Consider the following 25000-nt stretch of genomic DNA (forward strand, 5'->3'; position numbering starts at 1 on the left):
GTGCGTCTCAGTATGTGTGTGTGTGTGTGTGTGTGTGTGTGCGTGTCTGTCTCTCAGTGTGTGTGTCTGTGTGTGTTTGTGTCAGTGTGTGTGTGTCTGTCTGTGTCAGCGTGTGTGTGTGTGTGTCTGTGTGCGTTTGTGTCAGTGTGTCAGTGTCTGTGTCAGCGTGTCTGTGTGTGTGTGTTTGTGTCAGTGTGTGTGTGTCTGTCTGTGTCAGCGTGTGTGTGTGTGTGTCTGTGTGCGTGTGTGTGTGCATGTGTGTCAGTGTGTGTGTCTGTGTGTGCAGTGTGTGCGTCTGTCAGTGTGTGTGTGTGTGTGTGTGTGTCTGTGTCAGTGTCTGTGTCAGTGTGTGTGTCTGTGTGTGTGTGTGTGTGTGTGTCAGTGTGTGTGTCTGTGTGTGTGTGTCAGTGTGTGTGTGTGTGTCTGTGTCAGCGTGTGTGTGTGTGTGTCTGTGTGCGTTTGTGTCAGTGTGTCAGTGTCTGTGTCAGCGTGTCTGTGTGTGTGTGTGTGTGTGTGTCTGTGTCTCAGTGTGTGTGTCTGTGTGCGTGTCTCAGTGTGTTATAGTCTCTCTCTCTCCCCCCCCAGTTGTTCCCAGTCCCTGTTAAATTGTACATACGGGACGCGGGTGTTTTCTACCGGGAGTTCCTGTAAACAAATGCTGTGATTGGCTCTGGAGAAACAAAGACTGTTGATCTCACCGTCCTCCGTCTCCTGCCACACGATGCCCTCCAGGTTGACGCTGGTGCCTGGCTCGCAGGGCCCCAGGCACTCCGGCTCCGTCGCCTGCGCCGCGTCCGCCGTGTTCACCGCTACCGAGCGCGTGCGTACCATGAGCTGCTCACAGGGAGACGAGATGTCGCTGCTGGCGACGGGGGCGTGGAGGTGGAGAGGGGGGGGGGCCGGCGTGGAGGCCGGAGACTCCATCTGGGGGGAGAGAGAGAGGAGAAAAGGTCAGTTTGACTCTGACACGAGATTAGATTCACCTTTATTGTCATTGCACGAGTAACGGTCCTTCCAGAGATTGTTTTTGTGATTGTTTTGGGCTAAAATCCTTAATTATGCGTCACGTTTTCTTAAAAAACGCGATGGAATATGCGGGATATTTATGATGATTGATGACGTTCACGTCGCTTCATCACGTCGCTTCACCACGTCGCTTCACGACGCCGCTTCATCACGCCGCTTTCACGACGCCGCTTCATCACGCCGCTTCATCACGTCGCTTCATCACGCCGCTTCATCACGCCGCTTCATCACGCCGCTTCATCACGCCGCTTCTTCACGCCGCTTCATCATGTCGCTTCATCACGCCGCTTCATCACGCCGCTTCTTCACGTCGCTTCATCACGTCGCTTCTTCACGTCGCTTCATCACGCCGCTTCATCACGCCGCTTCATCACGCCGCTTCATCACGTCCGCTTCATGACGCCGCTTCATCACGTCGCTTCATCACGTCGCTTCATCACGTCGCTTCATCACGCCGCTTCATCACGTCGCTTCATCACGCCGCTTCATCACGCCGCTTCATCACGTCGCTTCACCACGTCGCTTCACCACGCCGCTTCTTCACGTCGCTTCACCACGCCGCTTCTTTCTGCTGAGATATTTGGGACTTTTTTTGCAATGAAAATGCGGGGATTATGACATCATGCACGCCCCGCATATTTCGTGCGGGAAAACGGCAATTAATGCGGAGAAAGTACGGCGTATTTGGAAACAATGCTGTTTCTGGAGGGACTGAAGTAAGGACAACCAGTACAACGACAACAGTCCAACAACTCCTCGTCATCCCCGAACACGCCTAAAAACCAGAGGGGACCGAGCCTTTTCTGTAGTATCAAATCATGGAATACAATTACTAGTTTTAAATGAAATCTAAAGACGCATTTTCACTCCGTTACATTATTTAATTCTTCCTTTGTTTAACGTTATTCATGGTACCTTGCAGACTTGATTATGTATCTTTAAGGCATACTGTTTCTGCCTTCCCTGCTCTACTTGTAAAGCCCTTTGGGTCAACTGTTGTTTGTTTAAATGTGATATCTAACCAGTAGTGCAATAGTACATTAGTGATCACAGCTAGTCAGACAGTCCATAGGCTAGTACATGGGGAGTCAAACTCATTTTCCCAGAGGGCCACACTGGAAGAAGAGAATCAGATCAAGGGCCAGAGATGGAGAGGTTGACGTGCTTTTGTTTCATTGAAAAAGTCAAATATCTTTGACTGTATTACTGCATGTCGCTTTTTTGACCTCGCTGTAGTCATTTTTGTATGTTTTTCCGACTTCTTTATGGCTTTGTCAGACGTTTTTCTCACCTTTGTTTTTCGCAATTGTCGCATTTTTCCGACCTTTTTGCCGCTTTTTGTCGACATGAAGCCCTACAAAAGTCATCAAAAAAGATCCTGAGCCATCATAGAGTTTAGCAAATCAGCAAAGATCTTTTTTTTTACACCAATATTTCTGCCTAAATATGAAGGAATTTCTGAGTCTCAATCTGCCAAATTCTGCTTTGAGTGTGGTGTAACTGTAGTTAAAAGAACACTTTGTCGTGTTTTTGGTTTTGGCGCACAACTAGGGGGGCCAAAATGTATTGTGAACCTAAATTAATATGCGGGCCGGATCGTAATCTGCAAGGGGCCAGATTTGGCCCGCAGGCCTCGAGTTTGACACGCTGGGCTAGTCCATGTGCAGAAGGAGAGGGGGCAGGGGGCTAGTGTTGGGTCTTGGTGTTGAGCAGCGTTTAAGCCCTTTCTGAGGCTGCTGGTGCGACTCCAAGACTCCAGTCAGGTCTCCCAGACGGGAGGACAGCACGCCCAGAATGCACCTGAACACACCTCCCTGTAAGACCAGCACGCCCAGAATGAACCTGAACACACCTCCCTGTAAGACCAGCACGCCCAGAATGCACCTGAACACACCTCCCTGTAAGACCAGCACGCCCAGAATGAACCTGAACACACCTCCCTGTAAGACCAGCACGCCCAGAATGACCGTGAACACACCTCCCTGTAAGACCAGCACACCCAGAATGCACCTGAACACACCTCCCTGTAAGACCAGCATGGGCCACAGATGGGCGCAGGTGCATTTTGCTATTTAAACGACGCGGGCGCAGGGACGGGAAACTGACAGTTGCGTCGGGCTTTGCGCCATGCGGGGTGTAAGATAGGGCCCTGAGCATGCCTAACATAACGTGTGCAGGTCCCTCCATTCTCCAACTCTCTCTCATTTTTCTGTCTGTCCTCGGGGGTTGAACATACAGCAGCATGTGAATGCAGCACTGTTCAGCGGCTGCCTGGGAAATCCCGGAAATATCTGCAAACAAACAGTTCTGCTCATGAACCGAAAACCAAAGAAAAGGATCATCACTTCAGCCGAGAGCGGTCTGTCGGGAATCATCTCCACGATGCCCTCGTGTCGTCTTCTTGTCCACCCGAAAACCTTTCTAGTTTTTTCTGTATCCAACTTTTAAATTAAATCTCGTTTTTCAACCCTTTGGTCTTTTTTTCCACAATTGTTTTTGTCATTTCCTTTTAAATGGGGGGTTTTTTTCTTGCACTTTTTTGGGACATTTGTCACTTTTTTGACGTTCTTTTATCATTTTTCTTCCCCAAATGCTATCAAAATCGATTCAAAAACCCCAATGCAATGACAGTTAACTGTCATTGGGGAGGGGGGAGAGAGACTATAACACACTGAGACACGCACACTGAGAGACAGACACACGCGCACGCACACACACACACAGACATACTGAGACGCACACACTGACACAAACGCACAGAGACAGACACACACACAGACACACACACACACGCTGACACAGACACACACGCACACAGACAGACACACACACACTGACACAGACACACACGCACGACAGACACACACACACACACACGCTGACACAGACACACAGCACACACGACACACACACACACACGCTGACACAGACACACACGCTGACACAGACACACACGCACACAGACAGACACAAACACACACACACACACACACACGCTGACACAGACACACACACACAGACAGACACACACGCTGACACAGACACACACACACACACACACACACGCTGACACAGACACACACGCACACACACACACACACACGACAGACACACACGCTGACACAGACACACACGCACACAGACAGACACACACACACGCTGACACAGACACACAGTGGTGTAGTCTAATGTATTGTAGTGGGTATACTGTACTGTGTGTGTGTGTATATGTATATATATATATATATATATATATATATATATATATATATATATATATATATGGGGCCAGAATCTGCCTTTGGGGGAGGGGGGTCCTGGTGTCCTCCTCCAGGGTTATTAGAGCATCAAAGACTTCATTTCCTGAGCGTGTCTCTGCGTGGCGTGTCTCTCCTTCAGGGTTATTAGAGCATCAAAGACTTCATTTCCTGCATTCAGATACACTTTCATTCACCACTTTACGGTGAAATCCCTTTATTCAGCCGATGTAAAGAAGGAAAACACAGACGATAATTCTGAATATATCTAAAATATGATAGAAAGTATGTCAGTCACGTATCACTGGGTATTTGTTAGCGGGTATATGGAGATCCTGGAGCTTTCTTAGTGGGTATACTGCAGACTACACCACTGTAGTGAACTGATCATTTATTTAACTAGTAAAGAGTAATGGTTGTAGGGAACCATCTACGTTAGTGTTTTTTTGACTCTTCACACGTTAGATCAGTTCACTACTTTCATTGAATTTGGGAGTTTTATTCCATTTTATAGAATGTAAAATGTAGGGAATTACTGGAATTGTTGGGTCTTTGTAAACTATAGAGTGTGGTCTAGACCTACTCTGTCTGTCTGTGTCTCGAGATAACTCCTGTTATGATTTGATACTATAAATAAAAATGGATTGGAAGAAAAATTTATAAAAGAACGCTGAAAAACGTCGGAAAAAATGTCAAAAACTTCGGAAAAAAAGTCAAAAAATGTCAGAAAAAAAGTCAAAAAATGTCAGAAAAAAAGTCAAAAAAAAAAAAAAAGGGAATAAAGAAAAAAAACGTCGGAAAAAAAAGTTAAAAAAACGTCTGAAAAAAAAAGTAAAAAAACGTCGGAAAAAAAGTTTTAAAAAAACGTCGGAAAGTAAAAAAAAAAACAAAAGGGAAAAAAGAAAAAAAACGTCGGGAAAAAAAGTGAAAAAAACGTCGGGAAAAAAAAGTAAAAAAACGTCGGAAAAAAAGTAAAAAAACTTCAAAAAAAAGTCAAAAAACTGAAAAAAAAAAAAAAACGTCGGAAAAAAAAGTCAAAAAATGTCCAGAAAAGTGACAAAAACATGGGAAAAGCTTTAAAAAAAAAAAAAACGTCACAAAAGCGCAGAAAAATATTGACAGAAACGTCGAAAAAAAATGACCAAAGTGTCGAAAAAGACGACCAAAACGTTGGAATGTTTTTTTACATTTTTACCCAGAAAAACTAAAAGTTGCATCGTGGCCGATGGGGAAGACAACACAGGGTTAATGGTCGACCAGTCTCTAAAAACCAGTTCGCTGCACACACACACACACACACACACACACACACCCAGCGGCGGGCCAGCTGCACCGTGTTGCCCACGGCTGTCGGCGAAGAAAAGGCCGCATTGAATGCTGGGAAACCCCCTAAAGAGCCACCAATCGCCTCCCTCCCTCCCTCCCTCTCTCTCTCTCTCTCTCTCTCGCCTGGCTATTGGCTGCAGAGTTTCAGCTCCGATACGTTGCTGCCCGGGCGGGGGAACACCGACTACACCCCCCCCCCTCCTCTCCATTCATCACAACAACAAGCCACATTCCTCTCAAGGCCACTCGCACGCTGGGAGAGAGATTAGTGATACTGATCAGCACTTCACAAACTCTCTCTCTGTGTGTGTGTGTGTGTGTGTCTCTCTGTGTGTGTGTGTGTGTGCTGTGTGTGTGTGTCTCTCTGTGTGTGCTGTGTGTGTGTGTCTCTCTGTGTGTGTGTGTGTGTCTCCGTTTGTGTGTGTGTGTCTCTGTGTGTGTGTGTCTCTCTGTGTGTGTGTGTGTCTCTGTGTGTGTGTGTGTGTGTCTCTCTCTCTGTGTGTGTGTGTGTGTGTGTCTCTCTCTGTGTGTGCTGTGTGTGTGTGTCTCTCTCTGTGTGTGTGTGTGTCTCTCTCTGTGTGTGTGTCTCTCTCTGTGTGTGTGCTGTGTGTGTGTCTCTCTCTGTGTGTGTGTGTGTCTCTCTGTGTGTGTGTGTGTGTGTGTGTCTCTCTCTCTCTGTCTCTCTGTCTGTCTCTCTCTCTCTGTCTGTCTCTCTCTCTCTCTCTCTCTGTCTGTCTCTCTCTCTCTGTCTCTCTCTGTCTGTCTGTCTCTCTCTCTCTGTCTGCTCTCTCTCTCTGTCTGTCTCTCTCTCTCTCTGTCTCTCTCTCTGTGTCAGAGATAGTCTTTTATTTTTTCTTGTGAGGGGACTGACAATGAGACACGGTGCTGAGATAATTATGGCTCATTGAAAAAGATGCGAGTTACAGGGTCCAAAGTACAAGACTACCAGTATGTACACGACAGGTTCAGCAGAGACACTACCTACAAGGCTGCCATTGCATTTTCCGGTCGGTTTCCGGTCAGTTTTCTGGTCTGTTTCCCTGTCCGTTTCCCGGTCAGTTTCTGGTCAGTTTTCCGGTCCGTTTCCCTGTCCATTTCCCGGTTCGTTTTCCAGTCAGTTTCCGGTCCGTTTCCCTGTCCATTTCCCAGTTCGTTTTCCAGTCAGTTTCCGGTCCGTTTCCCTGTCCATTTCCCAGTTCGTTTTCCAGTCAGTTTCCGGTCCGTTTCCCTGTCCATTTCCCGGTTCGTTTTCCGGTCTGTTTCTGGTCAGTTTTCGGTCCGTTTCCGGTCATTTTTCCAGTCAGTTTTTCGGTCAGTTTTCCAGTCTGTTTTCCGGTCTGTTTCCAGTTAGTTTTCCGGTCCGCTTTCGGTTAGTTTCCGTTAGTTTTCCGGTCTGTTTCCGGTCAGATTTCCGGGGAACCATCTACATTAGTGTTTTTTGACTCTTCACACGTTAGATCAGTTCACTACTTTCATTGAATTTGGGAGTTTTATTCCATTTTATAGCATGTAAAATGTAGGGAATTACTGGAATTGTTGGGTCTTTGTAAACTATAGAGTGTGGTCTAGACCTACTCTGTCTGTCTGTGTCTCGAGATAACTCCTTGATTGTTATGATTTGATACTATAAATAAAAATGGATTGGAAGAAAAATTTATAAAAGAATGCTGAAAAACGTCGGAAAAAAAGTCAAAAACTTCGGAAAAAAAGTCAGAAAAAAAGTCAAAAAACTTTGAAAAAAGTAAAAAAAATAAAAAAAAAGGGAATAAAGTAAAAAAAACTGGAAAAAAAAAGTCAAAAAAGGTCGGAAAAAAAAGGTTAAAAAAACGTCGGAAAAAAGTTTTTAAAAAAAACGTCGAAAAAAAGGTATAAAACTGAAAAAAAGTCAAAAAACTGAAAAAAAAAGTCAAAAAACGTCGGAAAAAAAAGTCAAAAAATGTCCAGAAAAGTGACAAAAACATGGGAAAAGCTTTAAAAAAAACGTCACAAAAGCGCAGAAAAAATATTGACAGAAATGTCGAAAAAAATGACCAAAGTGTCGAAAAAAGACGACCAAAACGTTGGAATGTTTTTTTACATTTTTACCCAGAAAAACTAAAAGTTGCATCGTGGCCGATGGGGAAGACAACACAGGGTTAATGGTCGACCAGTCTCTAAAAACCAGTTCGCTGCACACACACACACACACACACCCAGCGGCGAGCCAGCTGCACAGTTTTCCAGTCTGTTTTCCGGTCTGTTTCCGGTTAGTTTTCCGGTCTGTTTCCGGTCAGATTTCCGGTCTGTTTCCGGTTAGTTTTCCGGTCCGTTTCCGGTCAGATTTCCGGTCTGCTTCCCTGTCCGTTTCCCGGTCAGTTTCTGGTCAGTTTTCCGGTCCGTTTCCGGTTAGTTTTCCGGTCCGTTTCCCTGTCCATTTCCCGGTTCGTTTTCCGGTCTGTTTCTGGTCAGTTTTCGATCCGTTTCCGGTCACTTTTCCAGTCTGTTTTCCGGTCCGTTTCCGGTTAGTTTTCCGGTTCGTTTCCGGTTAGTTTTCCGGTTCGTTTCCGGTCTGTTTCAGCCAGTTTTGAAAAGCCAGCCACCACCACTAACTAATTAGCCAGTATGTGGAGATTTTGGGCAGCCAGCCTTCCAAAAGAAAGCACCATGAAAACGGAGGATAAACAAGCAGGACATGCAACCCCAACCAAAAGGTTTTGTGATGTTACAAAGAAATTTGAGTTATTTTGGCCGATAAACAAACAGTAGCGGTATCTCTGTTTGCCACGTCCTACATTAATTTGGAGATAGAACTCCGTTAGTAAGAAATAATCCTGGTGAAGGTGTAAAGGACTCAGACAGGGAGCCGTCTCTAGCTTCATCGTTTACCGTGATGATTTATGTGTGTGACCTGCCCGTTTGTTGTTTTGGGTTGAGCTATATGCAGCTGCTTTTTGGAGACGAATAAACTGAAAACTAACGCGCACATTTATTTAAAAAAACATCAGTCAAGGTCACGTAATGTTTTATTTTTATTTTGGGGAAGCATTTTTCATTCAAAGATGAAACAACACAGATATGATGGGTTATAGTGGGACTTGCTATGCCCACCACACAGGGGTCAGCCCTATGGTCCCACAGCCCTATGGTCCCACAGCCCTATGGTCCCACAGCCCTATGGTCCCACAGACCTATGGTCCCACAGACCTATGTTCCCACAGCCCTATGGTCCCACAGCCCTATGGTCCCACAGCCCTATGGTCCCACAGCCCTATGGTCCCACAGCCCTATGGTCCCACAGCCCTATGGTCCCACAGCCCTATGGTCCCACAGCCCTATGGTCCCACAGCCCTATGTTCCCACAGCCCTATGGTCCCACAGCCCTATGTTCCCACAGCCCTATGGTCCCACAGCCCTATGGTCCCACAGCCCTATGTTCCCACAGCCCTATGGTCCCACAGCCCTGTGGTCTAGGGTTATATTCCATCTGTAGTCCATTGCTACTGGATAATAGGTTGGGTGTAATTAGCTACCAAATTGGGAGAAAGGGCTATAAAATCTGATACCAATTTATGAAAAAGGAAATGTGGGAACATAGGGCCTAATTTTGGAAAAAAAAGATCTTAGAAATGTGGGAACATTGGCACGCTCACACCACATAAACTTCAACTGAACTGGCACAAATACAAAACTGTAATGACGATACAACTCTTCCTTCTTTCTGCCTTGCTTTCAGAGAACTGGGAAGCTAGAAAACACTGCTGTCCACTTCCCATGCATGAAACTAAACTAATAAAGAACCTCAATGCTCCTTTCTATTCTGTCATCCTGCCCAATTTCCACCTTCTCGGCATCAATCAACTCGTAGAAACTCTGCAGGGGAAGCTGGGTTACTGAAAAGCCCTGCAAGAGTCAAGTTAAATGTATGTATAGAGCCCCAATATCACAAATCACAAATAAGCCTCTGGGTTTTTTTACAGTCTGTACAGCGTATGACTCCAGCTGTCCTTGGACCTTCACCTCAGATAAAGAAAACCACATTCTTGTCCTATCAGGAGCTGTGGGAGGCGCTGGTCGTCCTGCACACGTGTCCCTAGTGCCGGCAGGAATGTGCCGTTCGCGCACACACGCTGAAGGCCATGCCGAAGTAGAGGATCGGAGCGAAAACATTCTCCAAGGACGCCTGGCAAAGCTCTCAACATGCCCCCTAAAAAATCCTTCAGGGCCTTTAAAAAACTCCCGAAAAGCCATCAAACACCCAAGGAACTTCCTCAAAGACTTCTCTCTAAAATATATTCACAGTCCCCCCCCTCAATGACCCTTGAAAAGTCAAAGCCCTCAAGGATGACTTTTTTCCGTGTTCCTCGCACACAGACTCAGAGGAATGTTAGAAATGGACAACAGGTTAGCAGTTTTTTCTCCATGGGATGCTGAGACACTGGAATAACTGGGAGGGAGGGAGGGAGGGGGAGAGAGGGAGTGAGAGAGGGAGGGGGGGAGGGAGGGAGAGAGAGAGGCAGGGAGGGAGGGAGAGAGAGGGAGGGAGGGGGGAGAGAGGGAGGGAGAGAGAGGGAGGGAGAGAGGGAGGGAGGGAGGGAGAGAGGGAGGGAGGGAGGGAGGGAGAGAGAGGGAGGGAGAGAGGCAGGGAGGGAGAGAGGCAGGGAGAGAGGGAGTGAGAGAGGCAGGGAGGGAGAGAGGCAGGGAGAGAGAGAGGCAGGGAGAGAGGGAGGGAGAGAGGCAGGGAGAGAGGGAGTGAGAGAGGCAGGGAGAGAGGGAGTGAGAGAGGCAGGGAGGGAGAGAGGGAGAGAGAGAGGGAGGGAGAGAGGGAGTGAGGGAGGGAGAGACGGGGGAAAGGGCAGGGAGGGAGGGAGAGAGGGAGGGAAAGAGGGAGGGAGGGAGAGAGAGAGGGAGGAAAAGAGGGAGAGAGAGAGAGAGAGAGAGAGAGAGAGAGAGAGAGAGTGAGAGAGGGAGGGAGGGACCTAATGTTTGGATGGGGGCTCAGGATTGACGGTGTAGTCTGAGAGAGAAAGCTAAATGTCTGGGAACACATTTAAGAGCAATTGAAAATCCAACATGAGGACAAAACGCTGCCATGTTCTGGATGTATTTAAAGACTCCTGATCAGTTATGGTGTATTAAGCCCAGTTCATGAATGAGCTGGTGGTTTTAGACGAAGGCTCAACGAGCGCCGCGAGCACGGTATGTGGTGGAGCGAGCTGGAGAGTGACTGAAGAGAGGGAGCGACGTTAGAACAACGCAGAGAATCAGAGGAATACCACACTGTGGCAAGCATCTCACTATCACCAACGTCGTCCACAATCATATTTAGACGCTATAAATGATATCCAGCTACGAAAAAACCTGAAAAGTCGGAGGTTAGGACTGAAGTACGAAGAGTCGCTTCTATGCATCCTGAACGCAAGTGTCTTTGCTAGTTTAAGACCGACGCAGTTGTCAGTTTCCCGTCCAGCGCCCACGTCGTTTAAATAGCAAATGCACCTGCAGCCATCTGTGGCCCATGCTGGTCTTACAGGGAGGTGTGTTCAGGTGCATTCTGGGCGTGCTGGTCTTACAGGGAGGTGTGTTCAGGTGCATTCTGGGCGTGCTGGTCTTACAGGGAGGTGTGTTCAGGTGCATTCTGGGCGTGCTGGTCTTACAGGGAGGTGTGTTCAGGTGCATTCTGGGAGTATTGCTATCTTGAGGCAGTGGGAAGTGATGGCACCATTGACCAACAAAAACCTGGTCTAAAGTCAATAACGCAGCATCTCATTGTTATTTTAACAGAGCATTAGTAAAATGCTCCTAGACTCATGGACAGCACGTGCACACTATGCTTGTTACACACACAGGGACGCACAGCAGCACACACACACACACACACACACACACACACACACACACACACACATGCAGAAGATTACAAATAACAATATTACGGTGCAAATCCTCCATCATAACAGCAATGCTCCAAGGTCCAAACGCGCCTGGCTTTTAAAGGGAATGGGAGATGATCTCTGATTGGTTGATTGCATGTTACGCCCAAAACACACCTCTGATTAATGAAGACACTAAGTACAACCCTTTAGAACCATGCGCCCGGCACACGGACCCTTTTGACCACCGTCAAACTAGCAAAAGTGGATTTGGACACGCCCTAAACACATAAAGGAAAAGCTATCCCACACAGCTACGTCCCGTCGGTACCAGATGCTTCAGAGACATCCACTTTAATAATCAGTTTCAGCACAGACAGACTCACCGAATAATGACAAAAAACACCGTGGGCGCCCGGATAGCTCAGTTGGTAGAACGCACGCCTGTATATAGAGGTGTACTCCTCGACACAGCGGGCGCGGGTTCGACGCTGACCTGCGGCCCTTTGCTGCATGTCATTCACCCCCTCTCCCCCCCCTTTCATTTCTTCAGCCGTCCTGTCAATCAAGGCCTAAAAATGCCCCAGAAATAATCTTTAAGAGGAAACATTCATGCATTAAAAAACAAAGGTTATTTTCCCCGTCATGAAAAAACATCCAAACTGCTCGGTTCGCTTGTCTGGGTTCGTGAGGAACGCAACACGTGGCAGCTGATTGGACGAACGCGTCACGTGGTTCTTGCTGCTCCCAAATTTCAAAACAGACTCTAATGGCGTCTCGTTCTGAATACGATGAGGAAGACTGTAGAGATGTCAGGTGGGAGAGATGAGGAAGACTGTAGAGATGTCAGGTGGGAGAGATGAGGAAGACTGTAGAGATGTCAGGTGGGAGAGATGAGGAAGACTGTAGAGATGTCAGGTGGGAGAGATGAAGACTGTAGAGATGTCAGGTGGGAGAGATGAAGAAGGCTGTAGAGACGTCAGGTGGGAGAGATGATGAAGACTGTAGAGACGTCAGGTGGGAGAGATGAAGAAGACTGTAGAGACGTCAGGTGGGAGAGATGAAGAAGACTGTAGAGACGTCAGGTGTGAGAGATGAAGAGTGTAGAGATGTCAGGTGGGAGAGATGAGGAAGACTGTAGAGATGTCAGGTGGGAGAGATGAGGAAGACTGTAGAGATGTCAGGTGGGAGAGATGAGGAAGACTGTAGAGATGTCAGGTGGGAGAGATGAGGAAGACTGTAGAGATGTCAGGTGGGAGAGATGAGGAAGACTGTAGAGATGTCAGGTGGGAGAGATGAGGAAGACTGTAGAGACGTCAGGTGGGAGAGATGAAGAAGACTGTAGAGATGTCAGGTGGGAGAGATGAAGACTGTAGAGATGTCAGGTGGGAGAGATGAAGACTGTAGAGATGTCAGGTGGGAGAGATGAGGAAGACTGTAGAGATGTCAGGTGGGAGAGATGAGGAAGACTGTAGAGATGTCAGGTGGGAGAGATGAGGAAGTCTGTAGAGATGTCAGGTGGGAGAGATGAGGAAGACTGTAGAGATGTCAGGTGGGAGAGATGAGGAAGACTGTAGAGATGTCAGGTGGGAGAGATGAGGAAGACTGTAGAGACGTCAGGTGGGAGAGATGAGGAAGACTGCCCAGAGCTGGAGGATGCTCCAGCGTCGTATATAGTCTGGTGTGTGGTTTTTTGGGTTTCATGTCACCTATGATGACAGTGGAATAAGACAATAGATAGAACTGCCACGGTGTGTTGTTATGATAAGATGTTAGCTATGTATCATATGCTGAAGTATATTTCTGGAGTGTTAAAGATTAAAAGAAAAAATAACAAGTACCGTACAGAACCGAAAACCGTGATACGAACTGAACCGTACCACCCCTAGTGATCCCTTAGTGCTGGTTTCGGTCTCTACGAAGCCTTTCAGGCTACATCTACATTGGGTGTTAACATGATATCCCCAGAGAGAGCTCAGCAGACTGATCTCTGATCTGTTGGATCAGGAGAGATCCTCCCTGACTCCAGCAACGCTTTCTTTATTTAGCCTTTATTCAACAAGAAGTATCTCTTGATGGGGCGCCCTGCTGGCTCACATGGTTGAGCGTGCGCCCCGTGTGCGAAGGCTCAGTGCTTACCGCAGCGGCCACAGGTTCAATTCCGACCCGCGGCCCTTTGCTGCGTGTCTTCCCCCCCCCCCCTCTCTCTCTCTCTCTCTTCCCTTATTTTCTGTCTTCAGCTGTCAACATTGGCATCTTTCTTTTTTGGGAGCTGTGGTTAAAAATGGCAGCACAGTTCTGCTTTAACCAACACGCAAAAAAAGGGAAGCGGCACTAAAACCCAGAACGCACTACCCAGGTGTCCTTCAGCAAGGCACACCGCAGCGACCAGAGCGAGCAGCAAGGAAAGAAGCATTTTCTAAAATAAAACAGAAGTCCTGTGCGTTTCCTCTTACCTTCACGCTGACCACTTTCTTCAGATTTCGGCATTCGCCGTTGTCCACCTCCTCTTGCTCCGTTGTCATGGCGACAGGCTGGCCAATCCCCGCCGAGTCCAGTGCCATGCTCCCGAGCTGCTCGGCCGCGGCCAACTCGGGGTTCTGTTGGCCCTCGAACGGGGCGCTGCGAGGGACGGGGGCCGCCGACTCTTTCTCAGCGCCGGCCACTCCCGTCGCAACAACCTCCATTTTCTCCTTCTTAGTTTTCCCCGACGCCCCGTCTTTGTCCTTTTTCACGGCGGGGAGGGTACGGGAGGGTTTACTAGACTTGTCAGTGCCCTTGGTGGGGGTAGAGTTAGGGTTCTGGGTCGGCGCCTCTAAGGGGGCCCGGCCCTGAACCTCCTTCTTGGCTCCGTCTGAGACCGGGGCCTTAGCGCTCTCCTTAGAGTTTTTACTACGTTTGGATTTAGATTTGCTCTCTTTGCCCTGCGCGGCGCCTACAGGACTTACGAACTTAATATTGTCTGGTAGTGCAGCCACGGCGCTGGGAGGGGCGGCCATGCCCCCTCCCTCCTTGCTGCTCGACATCTCTAGCTTGTCCTTCTCCAGGTCGGCGTCCAGGTCGATGATTAGATTGCCGACGCCGATATCCCACTCATCGCCGCTGTCGTACGTGTCCACTGCGTTGGAGTCCACACCTTTCCCGCCTGCAGGGCCGCTGCTGAGGGACATCTTAGTAGGAGCGTCCCGGAGCGCCGCAGGAGGGCCAGAGGAGGGCCGCGCTCCTCCCAGCCGCAGGACGCCTCCTCAGGGCCGGGCCCCGCGCCGACGCCCAGCTCCCCACATCGCCTCCTGCACAGCGGACAAACAACAGCTCAGACACGGAGAGAAAACGGCAACAACAGGGCACAGTGACACATGAGTAGCCTAATGATTCTTTTCATTAGGGCTTGTTTGTTTTTTTCTATACCAATTTTATGAAAACAAAAAGAAACTAGAACTGCAAGCAGTTATGACGAGGGCCAAGCCTCCCACGCCAGTCGCCCCCCCCGACGCCCCGGGGAGCACGCGAAAGCAGACATTTTTGGTAGGTGTGGTCCATGACCCATTGTCTATCTACCCTGTCAATATAATATATTGTTCACGTTAGTGTAAGTAGTACATTTAGACGTGGGCCCATAGGCCACGCCCACTTTAACCCCTCAGTACCCCACTCTAGGGTTGGCCCTAGATGGTACCCAACAAATCTTGTAAAAATTGGATGAGCGGTTCTTGAGATGTAAACTTTTTTGTACTTGTAACGCCCCCTAGTGGCCAATTTTCGTAAAATGCGTGGGGGACCTCCAGAGGGTCGTCCAATCCAACTGTATTTGTACAGCACGTTTAAAACAACCAGGTCGACCAAAGTGCTGGACGTTGACATGCGAGTAACAAAAACAAATAACAGACTAGAAAAATAAAATGCAGAATACAGAATCCAGCTCTCAAACAGGTTGGAAGGCCGATGAATAACAAGTCGTGATTTATCAAACAAGGACCTGAAGTTTTGGCGTCGATGGCATTTATTTCGGCCGAGATATGGCAAAGTTGGTGTTTTCATAGTTCTAGCTACACAAACGTCTTCCTATCAAAAATACTTTTCAGTAACTCTTTGTCAGACCCGTCTGGAGATGCTACGTGCAAAATGTCGTGCCGATCGGTCGCACGGTCTAGGAGGAGTTTGAAAAAGTAGGTTTTTGATAAATCGCGATTTTTCACTAGAGATGTTCCGATAGCGATACCAGTATCAGCTCCGATACTGCCTAAAACGCTGGTATCACTACCAGGAAGTACTGGAGTTAATGCAGCGATCTGATACCACGTAATAAAGCCCTAAAGAATAGCTACGTTAAGTAGTTTATTCATGTTATTTTTCCGTTATAACGGAATCAAACTGCAGAATAAAAGAAGGTTCTGGGTGTTCATGTTTCACAAAGACTTTAACCTGACAGACAAAGATAGAAATAATATCACATCTATACAGAGATAGTAGTATACAGCTGTTATACATCATATCATCTATACAGGGATAGTAGTATACAGCTGTTATACATCATATCATCCATACAGAGATAGTAGTATACAGCTGTTATACATCATATCATCTACACAGGGATAGTAGTATACAGCTGTTATACATCATATCATCCATACAGGGATAGTAGTATACAGCTGTTATACATCATATCATCCATACAGAGATAGTAGTATACAGCTGTTATACATCATATCATCTACACAGGGATAGTAGTATACAGCTGTTATACATCATATCATCTATACAGAGATAGTAGTATACAGCTGTTATACATCATATCATCTACACAGGGATAGTAGTATACAGCTGTTATACATCATATCATCTATACAGAGATAGTAGTATACAGCTGTTATACATCATATCATCTATACAGGGATAGTAGTATACAGCTGTTATACATCATATCATTATACAGGGATAGTAGTATACAGCTGTTATACATCATATCATCATACAGGGATAGTAGTATACAGCTGTTATACATCATATCATCATACAGGGATAGTAGTATACAGCTGTTATACATCATATCATCTATACAGGGATAGTAGTATACAGCTGTTATACATCATATCATCCATACAGGGATAGTAGTATACAGCTGTTATACTTTTACGTTTACGTTGCAGCTCCGACTACGTTTCTCCTGCGGGTCTCTACGACGTGTAACGTTAGACAGCCAATCACAGACATTATCAGATGTTGGTAGAAGCATGCTGCGTGCTTATTGGCTCCCTGACGCTGGTGAGATCTACTCCTTAGGTATTAGGTATATTTTCTAGGGCTCTATACTCTGTATCGTTACATTGTTGTTGTCTACGTGTTCATATAACTTCATACATGCTACAACTGGCTGGAATCGTTGCACACATCCTCTCCAACGAGGGCACCAGCCACCATGGCATCATGACTTTGCGTAACCATACACGCCACTTTCCTAAAGCCAAGTGGCGTGTTATCTGTACGCATTTTGAGCTATCCACGTGTATGTCTACGCTGTATGCAGCATACGTTCTGATTAACACGCCAAAAAACGGATTATGCGTTCAAAAACGCCATATGAATTGGCGTGTCATACATACGCCACTTTGTGACATCAGTCTGGCACCAGCAGCACAATTGCCGGGAGGAAGTTCACGCAGCGACTGGCAGAGGAGCTGAGAGCGGAGTTCATGGAGGGAAAAAGGGCAGCGGCGCCAAAACGGAGGCAGTGCCAGATTAGGTTAGGTTATAAATGTTCAAATAAGATACATTTAGGTGTTATTTAGGAGTTACGTTTAATGGTTTCCATACCATATTGTTTACGGGGTATCCCCATGTACTGGTGCTGGTCTATACCACTATGTGGTAAACGGGGTATCCCCATATACTGGTGCTGGTCTATACCACTATGTGGTAAACGGGGTATCCCCATATACTGGTGCTGGTCTGTACCACTATGTGGTAAACGGGGTATCCACATATACTGGTGCTGGTCTGTACCACTATGTGGTAAACGGGGTATCCCCATATACTGGTGCTGGTCTGTACCACTATGTGGTAAACGGGGTATCCCCATATACTGGTGCTGGTCTGTACCACTATGTGGTAAACGGGGTATCCCCATATACTGGTGCTGGTCTGTACCACTATGTGGTTTCGGTCGTGTGTCTCTGAAGCCTGCGGAGGAGTCAAAGTGTCCCGGAGGCGGTTTGTTGTGATCACACAGACGGGTGTGAAGTGGGCGGAGGAGGTCGATTGCTGCGGACATAAAGGCCGTGTTGACGAGGGATCAGAGGCTTTTCTACCCAGCAACCCTCTGCGCCGGGGGGGGCAGCCTCCGAGGCCTCCTTCAGGCCACTTATCATATGAAAGGAGGGACACGACCCCTGACCCCCTGGGACAATACGGGGGGTGTTGGCAGAGCCATGGGAGCGGATGGAAGGGGGGTGGGGTGCAATGTTAACAGCCAGCAGCCCCCACTGACGCGACACGGATGCTAATTTAGGTTCTGATCTTCACTGCATGGAGCAAACAGACGACATGTGACTTTATTCAGGCTGAATTACTGGAATTGTTGGGGCTTTGTAAATTATAGAGTGTGGTCTAGTTTGTCCCATGCATTGGTGTCTAAGGCTATGTTCAGACTGCAGGCAAAAGTGGCCCAAATCTGGGGTTTGGGGGTGTGGCTTAGCTGTGTTTGATTTAGAGCTTGAGACGCTATAATGATCTAGTTTCATTGGCCAGTTAACGTGCCACTTGCATGTCCCATTTTCTTTATATATTTATACTGTCCAACCAGTAGAACATGTCCTGTCCTGTAGACATGGTCCTTATTTATATATTTATACTGTCCAACCAGTAGAACATGTCTGTCTCTTATTTATATATTTATACTGTCCAACCAGTAGAACATGTCCTGTCCTGTAGACATGGTCCTTATTTATATATTTATACTGTCCAACCAGTAGAACATGTCCTGTTCTGTAGACATGGTCCTTATTTATATATTTGTACTGTCCAACCAGTAGAACATGTCCTGTCCTGTAGTCATGGTCCTTATTTATATATGTTATACTGTCCAACCAGTAGAACATGTCCTGTTCTGTAGACATGGTCCTTATTTATATATATTTATACTGTCCAACCAGTAGAACATGTCCTGTCCTGTAGACATGGTCCTTATTTATATATATTTATACTGTCCAACCAGTAGAACATGTCCTGTCCTGTAGACATGGTCCTTATTTATATATATTTATACTGTCCAACCAGTAGAACATGTCCTGTTCTGTAGACATGGTCCTTATTTATATATGTTATACTGTCCAACCAGTAGAACATGTCCTGTTCTGTAGTCATGGTCCTTATTTATATATATGTTATACTGTCCAACCAGTAGAACGTGTCCTGTTCTGTAGACATGGTCCTTATTTATATATTTATTCATGTTGTACCAGTCCAATATGACCGTCAGTTGAAATAAACCTTGTGTTATAAGAAATGTTTATAAAAAATATTGAAATTAATATCAATATCGCAACATTCATAATCAATATCACGTGTTGTGGATATCGTGCACCCCTAGCGGGAGCCCTGGACACAGACGGTGAAGTGGAAATACACACAGACCTCTGTAGTGAATCTGCAGCCATAACCCCGCAAAAAGACCAAAATAGTCAGTCAGTCAGTCAGTCAGTCAGTCTCTCTGTCAGTCAGTCAGTCTCTCTGTCAGTCAGTCAGTCTCTCTGTCAGTCAGTCAGTCTCTCTGTCAGTCAGTCAGTCAGTCAGTCTCTCTGTCAGTCAGTCAGTCAGTCAGTCAGTCTCTCTGTCAGTCTCTCTGTCAGTCAGTCAGTCAGTCTCTCTGTCAGTCAGTCAGTCAGTCTCTCTGTCAGTCAGTCAGTCAGTCAGTCAGTCTCTCTGTCAGTCAGTCAGTCTCTCTGTCAGTCAGTCAGTCAGTCTCTCTGTCAGTCAGTCTTCTGTCAGTCTCTCTGTCAGTCAGTCCGTCTCTCTGTCAGTCAGTCCGTCTCTCTGTCAGTCTCTCTGTCAGTCAGTCCGTCTCTCTGTCAGTCTCTCTGTCAGTCTTCTGTCTCTCTCTCTCTCTGTCAGTCTGTCAGTCTGTCAGTCTCTCTCTCTCTCTCTCTGTGTCTCTCTCTCTCTCTCTCCATCCTCCCCATCACCTGCTCACTAATGTCACGGCTGCCATTACACAAACAGTTTTGAAATAAAAGTGACTTCCTCCATCACGTCCCCTGACTGTAGTGCAGCAGCGTGCTGCGCCTGATGTCCTCGGTATTGGTCTTTTGATCACGCGGGTCAGTTTAAAACCCCAAACAGCTCACCCTGGAATCTGATATCGCCACGCTTTTAGAAACAACAACAAATCTGATCTGAGCAAAAAACTCTGAATTAAGCGTGAAGACTTGCGGTGTGAACGTAGCCTAAGAGCTGTTACACACCAACCAGACCGCCGACCGCCGGCAGAAAAGCGTCTGTACGTGTGTGTGTGTGTGTCTGTGTGCGTGTGTGTGCGTGTCTGTCTGTGCTGTGTGTGTATATATGTGTGTGCATGTCTGTCTGTGCGTGTGTCTGCGTCTGTACGTGTGTGTGTGTGTGTGTCTGCGTCTGTACGTGTGTGTGTGTGTCTGCGTCTGTGTGTGTGTGCGCTGTCTGCGTCTGTACGCAGTGTGTGTGCGTCTCTGTGTGTGCGTGTCTGTACGCGTGTGCGCATGTGTCTGCGCGTGTGTGTGCGCATGTGTTTGCACGTGTGTGTCTGCGTCTGTACGTGCGTGTGTGCGCGCATGTGTCTGTACGCTGCGTGTGTGCGTGCGCGTCTGTACGTGTGTGTCTGTACGTGTGTGTGTGTGTCTGTACGTGTGTGTGTACGTGTGTGTGTGTGTGTGACGTGTACGTGCGTGTGTGTACGGTGTGTCTGTACGTGTGTGTGTCTGTACGTGTGTGTGTTCGTGTGTCTCTGTACGTGTGTCTGTACGTGTGTGTGTGTGTGTGTGTGTCTGTACGTGTGTGTGTGTGTCTGTACGTGTGTGTGTGTGTGTGTGTGTGTGTGTGTGTGTGTGTGTGTGTGTGTGTGTGTGTGTGTGTGTGTGTGTGTGTGTGTGTGTGTGTGTGTGTGTGTGTCAACTCAGTTCTTGATTGGCCAACGGCGCATTCAAATGATTTTATGATACGTTGACGCCCAAATGGGCGAGTGGGCTGCGTTTGACTTGCCCCGGGCCATCGGGCATTAAACTCTTATTGGTGAACCCTGGGTTTAGGGTTTAGGGTTTAGGGTTCCTCCCACTTGATTAGGAGTCTGTAGAACGTGTTGTGTTTGACAGATTCTGGTCCAGCCTCATAACTAACAGCTTTTCTAAATCTTGTCCGTTTTAGTCTCAGTAAACCCATCTGTCCGCCTGAGGGAGAACAGCCCGGCCCGTCACGAAGCCTGCAGCATCATTACTAAACATATTTACAGATTGTGATGAAATTCGTTGGACACGGAGGCTTTTTATCCAGCAGAACAGCTGATTAGATTAAGGACTGCCTGGGATTTCCACTGTTGGATCCATTTAGTTGTGTCTGTTTTTAGCCCAAACGGAGACAAAGGTCTGACTCTGGTCTGAGTCCCGCGGGGGAGGTTTTACAAGAGCATGAAATCCATTTATAAAACCCTAACGATGTGTTCTCCCACCCTTTCAGTCTAGGGCTGCCCAACCTACCCTTTTTATTAAATAGTCATTGTGATGTCAACTGGCGCAATAAACGTGTGCAAAAGGCTGAGACTTGCACACTACTTTGCACGATTACTTTTTGCACCTTACATCCCACTCCATGTGTACTTGTCTTGATATTATGTCTTATTTGCATATTATGTTGATATGTGCCTATATGTATACTGTTGTCTCTATAGTACAGTATGTGTCTGTATTACTATTTGTCCACTGAATGTTTACTACTACTATGTCTACTTGTTGAATGTATAGAGAGTTAACACCTACGACGTCTAATTCCTTGGGTATGTACGTATACTTGGCCAATTAATCCGATTCTGATATCATGAAAGAGACAGATTTTTTTGTGTTAAGCCCCCGACACACCAACCCGACGGCCGACCGTCGGCAGAAAAGCCAGTCGGACTGATCAGTCGGCTCCCTGAGGTCCAAAAAGTGCCTCAGAACACACCGAAGAGACGCCGACCCGCGCGTACGTTCTGCACGTGGGTCTGGCTTCTCCAGCTGACCGATAATGGCGGCTTGTTCGAAATACCATCTCGTATTTTTAGAAGATAGTTCACTGAAACGTGTTTCTGAAAACATTTGAAGAGAGAAATAGGCCGTGCAGCTGCTGAATCTGTCTTCATTTCAGATCAACAAAGGTCAGTTTAAAAGACTTTAGTCAGATTTTGGGAGGCGTTTGTCACTCATCCCGCTCGCCATTTCCATGATGTATAACAGCTGTATACTACTATCCCTGTATGGATGATATGATGTATAACAGCTGTATACTACTATCCCTGTATGGATGATATGATGTATAACAGCTGTATACTACTATCCCTGTATGGATGATATGATGTATAACAGCTGTATACTACTATCCCTGTATGGATGATATGATGTATAACAGCTGTATACTACTATCCCTGTATGGATGATATGATGTATAACAGCTGTATACTACTATCCCTGTATGGATGATATGATGTATAACAGCTGTATACTACTGTATTGTACGGTATCAGAACATCTCTATCCTCAACGCCACACACTTAATGACCCCGACAGGCCGGCCGGAGGAGGTGAGCCGAGCGCCGCCTTCCCAGCAGCCAGCGGGACAAATCATCCCGGCTGATGGAAACTTGGCCTCCACACCTCAAAACACAGACGAGCCAGCGAGCATCTTCCGAATGTGCTGGGCTGTAAACTACACGTCGCCCAGATATTAACACGACGTCAGCGCTCCCGATGATTCACAGCATGTGGAGCGGAAAATAGTGGAACATGTGGATCAATGTTTCCCAAAAAGCCCGAGATCAACGCCCTCAAATGTCTTGTTCTGTCCCCAACTCAAAGATGTTCAGCGTCCTGTCCCAGAGGAGAGAAGACACTAGAACAATATTCACGTTTAACACGCTGACGTCACACACGTTTACCTTTGGTTAAAAAAGAAAGACAAACCGATTATTATTTATTTAATAGTTGACTACTAATTAGGGCTGCACGATTATTTTGATCAATATATTGATCCCGATTCATTAACACGATTGTTTGTTGATTTTAACCCAAATTAATGTTATTGTCACACAGGCTAATTATAACTGCTTTCACGTCCACATGGTGCTACATTCCTCCTAAAATAGCAACGCTGATTACGGTCCCACTTAAATGTCTCTGATGCTCCAAAACAGATGTTAGAGGCAACAGAAACATCGCTGCACGTCACGCTAGTAAACACTAATAACACGTTACACAGCAGCTAACGTTAGCCTACCGTTAGCTAGTTAACACTAATACGCCAGAGCAGGGGGAATGAGAGGGGGAGCAGGGGGAATGAGAGGGGGGGACGCCAGAGCAGGGGGGAATGAGAGGGGGGGACGCCAGAGCAGGGGGAATGAGAGGGGGAGACGCCAGAGCAGGGGGAATGAGAGGGGGGGACGCCAGAGCAGGGGGAATGAGAGGGGGAACACCAGAGCAGGGGGAATGAGAGGGGTAGACGCCAGAGCAGGGGGAATGAGAGGGGTAACACCAGAGCAGGGGGAACGAGAGGGGTAACACCTCTGGTGGAATGAAACCAATTAATTAGAAGTATCTGGAGACGCAGCTGGTGTGAAAACGCCCTCAGTTTTTACATCCATGTTAAAGTAACGTTAGTGTTTACAGGGTGATGGGAGTTTTCAATGTGTGGGTGAGCGGCCCTTCTGTTGCCATGACGACTAACTACTGACCCAGCCTCTCGGCGGCTGCTTTTTCCACCCTGAACTACTTCAAACTTCCAGTTTTCACTGCGCTGTAAATCCCATAATCCCCCTAACCACTTTCCCTACTTGAGCCGCCCGTTAACATGTTTACGCTGCGTCTGCTGGCCGTCGGACCTGCAGGAGACAGAGCCAGTGTGAAATGCTGCGAGGCTGCCAAACATGTCTGTAGGTTTACACTGTGCAGAGAAGACAATAGACCCCTCAAGACTCTATAAATACTAAACACCACCGTTATGGTTTTACGGTCAGTGATGAATGTCTTCGTGTGGTCTTCATCGATACGCTTACAGGGGAGAGGGGAGGCTGCTTCACGTCTGTGGGCTGCAGCTTGACATCAGAGTATATTCAAGGCCAGTGGCGTGAAAGGACCAGTTCACACCAAAAGACAGTCCGTCCAGAAAAATGCTGAGTATTTTTTTGTGATTGTTTTGGGCTAAAATCCTTGATTATGCGTCACGTTTTCTTAAAAAATGTGATGGAATATGCGGGATATTTATGCGATGAAATTGGAGGAACTTGCAAAAACTGTGGCTTCATCGCGGGGTTTGCAGCTTTTAGATGATGTTAACATCGCTTCGCCACGTCGCTTCGCCACGTCGCTTCGCCACGTCGCTTCGCCACGTCGCTTCACCACGTCGCTTCACCACGTCGCTTCACCACGTCGCTTCACCACGTCGCTTCACCACGTCACTTCACAACGTCACTTCATCACGTTGCTTCATGTTCTCATGGCAACAGGGGAACAGCTGCTCTTGTGTGAAGTAAACAACATTTTTCATCTTTCTGCTGAGATATTTGGGACTTTTTTTGCAATGAAAATGCGGGGATTATGACATCATGCAAGCCCCGCATATTTTGCGCGGAAATCAGCAATTTATGCGGCGAAAGTGCCCCCCCCGCATAAATATGCAGACTTTGGCTGGTTATGCGTTGACTTATGAGATCATATAATCACGTTTTTCTGGAGGGACTAAAAAGAACTACGGCGGGACGAAACCGCTTGCAGGAGAAGTTTCAGCGGTCTGAACCAGCTGATGGCGTCGCTGTCGTCTGTCTAGTCCACACAGCACAAAGAATTCTGGGATGGTAGGAAAAACGTGCTCTGGTTTATTGCCATCTTTAAACCAATCACAATCATCGTGGGCGGGGCTAAGCTCCGGACGGAGCCACGGTGCCTCTGTACGTTTGATTGGACAGATAGTCTAGCTAGCTGTCTGGATTTACCCTGCAGAGATCTGAGGAGCAGTCCTCACAAAGAGACGTCTCCTGTTACAACAGCCAATAGAGAAGTCAGCTGGTCGAGTCAGCTTAACAATATTTTTTTTTTAAATCAGGATATACTTCAGATCAAAAGTTATCAGATATTAAAAAAGCCTAATCTTAAAACTATGAGTAATGGGGCGACCTCTAACTCACCCAGTAGTCTGTGGGCCCCATGTAGGCTGAGGCCTTGGCAGCCTTTCCTGTCTTCAAGCTATCCTGTCGATTAAAGGCCATAAAAAGCCCCAAAAATAATCAAAAAAAAAAAAAAAACTATGAATAATATCCATTTCCAGGGAATAAAAGAA

General features: G+C 47.0%; 1 protein-coding gene across 5 annotated transcripts in view; it reads right to left on the minus strand.

Annotated features, from left to right (window-relative positions):
- Window positions 1–25000, minus strand: part of LOC144521757 (zinc finger protein 609-like) — a 59596-nt gene that overhangs the window by 18551 nt on the left and 16045 nt on the right. For 3 of the 5 annotated variants that reach the window (XM_078256344.1, XM_078256345.1, XM_078256346.1), the window contains 2 exons: window positions 13915–14748; window positions 699–924 (listed from right to left, as the gene is read on the minus strand). In XM_078256344.1, the coding sequence (XP_078112470.1) occupies window positions 699–924; window positions 13915–14628 (940 nt within the window). In that variant the 5' untranslated portion in view covers window positions 14629–14748. Of the gene's footprint in view, window positions 1–698; window positions 925–11844; window positions 12392–13914; window positions 14749–25000 lie in introns of those variants that run through there. The other 2 variants (XM_078256347.1, XM_078256348.1) reach the window with 2 other exon arrangements.

Source organism: Sander vitreus, chromosome 8 (genome assembly GCF_031162955.1).
Source record: "Sander vitreus isolate 19-12246 chromosome 8, sanVit1, whole genome shotgun sequence".
In the NCBI taxonomy this organism is placed as follows: domain Eukaryota; kingdom Metazoa; phylum Chordata; class Actinopteri; order Perciformes; family Percidae; genus Sander; species Sander vitreus.